The sequence below is a fragment of the Otolemur garnettii genome, unplaced genomic scaffold (genome assembly GCF_000181295.1).
Source record: "Otolemur garnettii isolate 467f Iridium unplaced genomic scaffold, OtoGar3 scaffold00066, whole genome shotgun sequence".
NCBI classification, from domain to species: Eukaryota; Metazoa; Chordata; class Mammalia; order Primates; family Galagidae; genus Otolemur; species Otolemur garnettii.
This window is the reverse complement of record NW_003852461.1, coordinates 1,767,911-1,769,650: the sequence shown is the minus strand read 5'-3', so window position 1 is coordinate 1,769,650 and position 1,740 is coordinate 1,767,911. Positions and strand designations below refer to the sequence as shown.

Genomic DNA, 1,740 nt, shown 5'->3' with positions numbered 1-1,740 from the left:
GGAGTTTGAGGTTGCTGTGAGCTGTGATGCCACAGCACTCTACCCAGTGTGAAAGCTTAAGACTCTGTCTCAAAAAGTATATATATATAGAAAAATTAACTGGGCATTATGGTGCATGCCTGTGGTTCTAATTACTTGGGAGGCTGAGGCAAGGGGATCACTTGAGCCTGTGAGTTTGAGGTTGCTCTGAGCTATGACATCAGGGCCCTCTACCCAGGGTAACAGAATGAGACTCTGTCTCAGAAACAAACAAACAAAAGTAGGTATGGGAACATCCCCTAGGCCATGAGGTCAGCCAGACTGACCTCTCTTGCCCACAAGCTCCCCATGTGGCCATAGTCCCCTCTCCCACCAGTCCATGGGCTCCCTGAAGGCAGTGAGGATGGAGTATCTTAGTACATGGGCCAGGCCGAGCAGGCACTCCGCACAGCTGGCTAATTACTGCATCGCCCACTCCTCGGGGGTGAGACAGTAGGGCCCGTTTCCTCCTTCTGCCTATCAGGGAAAACTGAAGCCCAGAAATGGTAAGGGGGCTACCCAAGACCACATAGCAGATGGAGGTGGAGTCAGAACCAACACTCAGGCCCCCTTTGGGTATCTGGCATCATGAAAGAGCCCTGGGCTTGGCATCAGTCAAACCTGAGTTTAGGCCGGGCGCGGTGGCGCATGCCTGTAATCCCAGCACTCTGGGAGGCTGAGGCAGGTGGATTGCTTCAGCTCAGGAGTTTTAGACCACCCTGAGCAAAAGTGAGTCCTATCTAAAAACATAGCTGGGCATTTTGGTGGACACCTATAGTCCCAGCTACTTGGGAGCCTAAGGCAAGAGGGTTGTTTCAGCCCAAGAGTTTGAGGTTACTGTGACATGTGACACCACAGCATTCTACTGAGGGTGACGAAGTGAGCCTCAAACAACAAAAATAATACAAAAACCCTGAGGTTAGGTCCTTGTTCTGTTTCTTACTCAATGGTTACCTAGGGCAAGACTATTTCCTGAGCCTCAGTTTCCTTATCTGTGGAATGGGACTGTTGTAAGAATGAGGGACTATATTACTGATGAGTTCTGACATCAAAGTGGTACTCTGGAAGCGCATGATGTTTGCGTAAGTGTCACTGATCCAGAGAGAGGAGCCAGCTGGGCAGGCAACAGCTTCTCTGGGCAGAACAGCAGGTAGAGATCCCAGCCCAGGGTGGGGCTGCCTCAGCCTTCTGAGATGTAGCAGCTGGGACCCCCCCACTTGCTTGGTACCTGTCCAGTGGGAGGGGGCACATGAGCAGGGCCACCACGACCTCCGTCATGAAGGAGCTGGCCAGGAGGGAGACGGGCAGCAGGGCCACCTCGCGGGCCCGTGGTTCCTGGATCTGGCTCAGCTGTAGGTAGATGCCCTGCATGATTTCTGGGATCTGGGACACAGCCAGGGCAGTGGTGAGCAGTGATGGCCCATGGAGAAGCCAAAGGAGGCATGGGGCATGCAGGAAAATGGGCAGAGGACAGGGGAGAGGGAGGGAGGGAGTGCAGGAGAGACAGGGGAGAGACAAGAGGCCAGCAGAGTGCCTTCTCCTTCCTGGGAGGGAGCCAGGAGCCAGTTTCTCTGTCACGCCCCCCCCACGCTCCCTGCACCAGGTCAGTTCTCTCTGGGATGGCAAGAGATGAAACCCCACAAGGCACAAGCTGGGAGCACCAAGAATTCAGCCGCCACCACCTCTGCCCTGCCCTGGGCAAGCTGTGCCCAGTGATGAGCA

General features: G+C 54.6%; 1 protein-coding gene across 1 annotated transcript in view; it reads right to left on the bottom strand.

Moving 5' to 3' along the window:
* The window catches only part of MROH7 (maestro heat like repeat family member 7), a 51,793-nt gene that overhangs the window by 25,700 nt on the left and 24,353 nt on the right, over nt 1–1,740 (bottom strand). Inside the window, 1 exon segment of the mRNA XM_023515097.1 lies at nt 1,247–1,401. Coding sequence (XP_023370865.1) covers nt 1,247–1,401 — 155 coding nt within the window.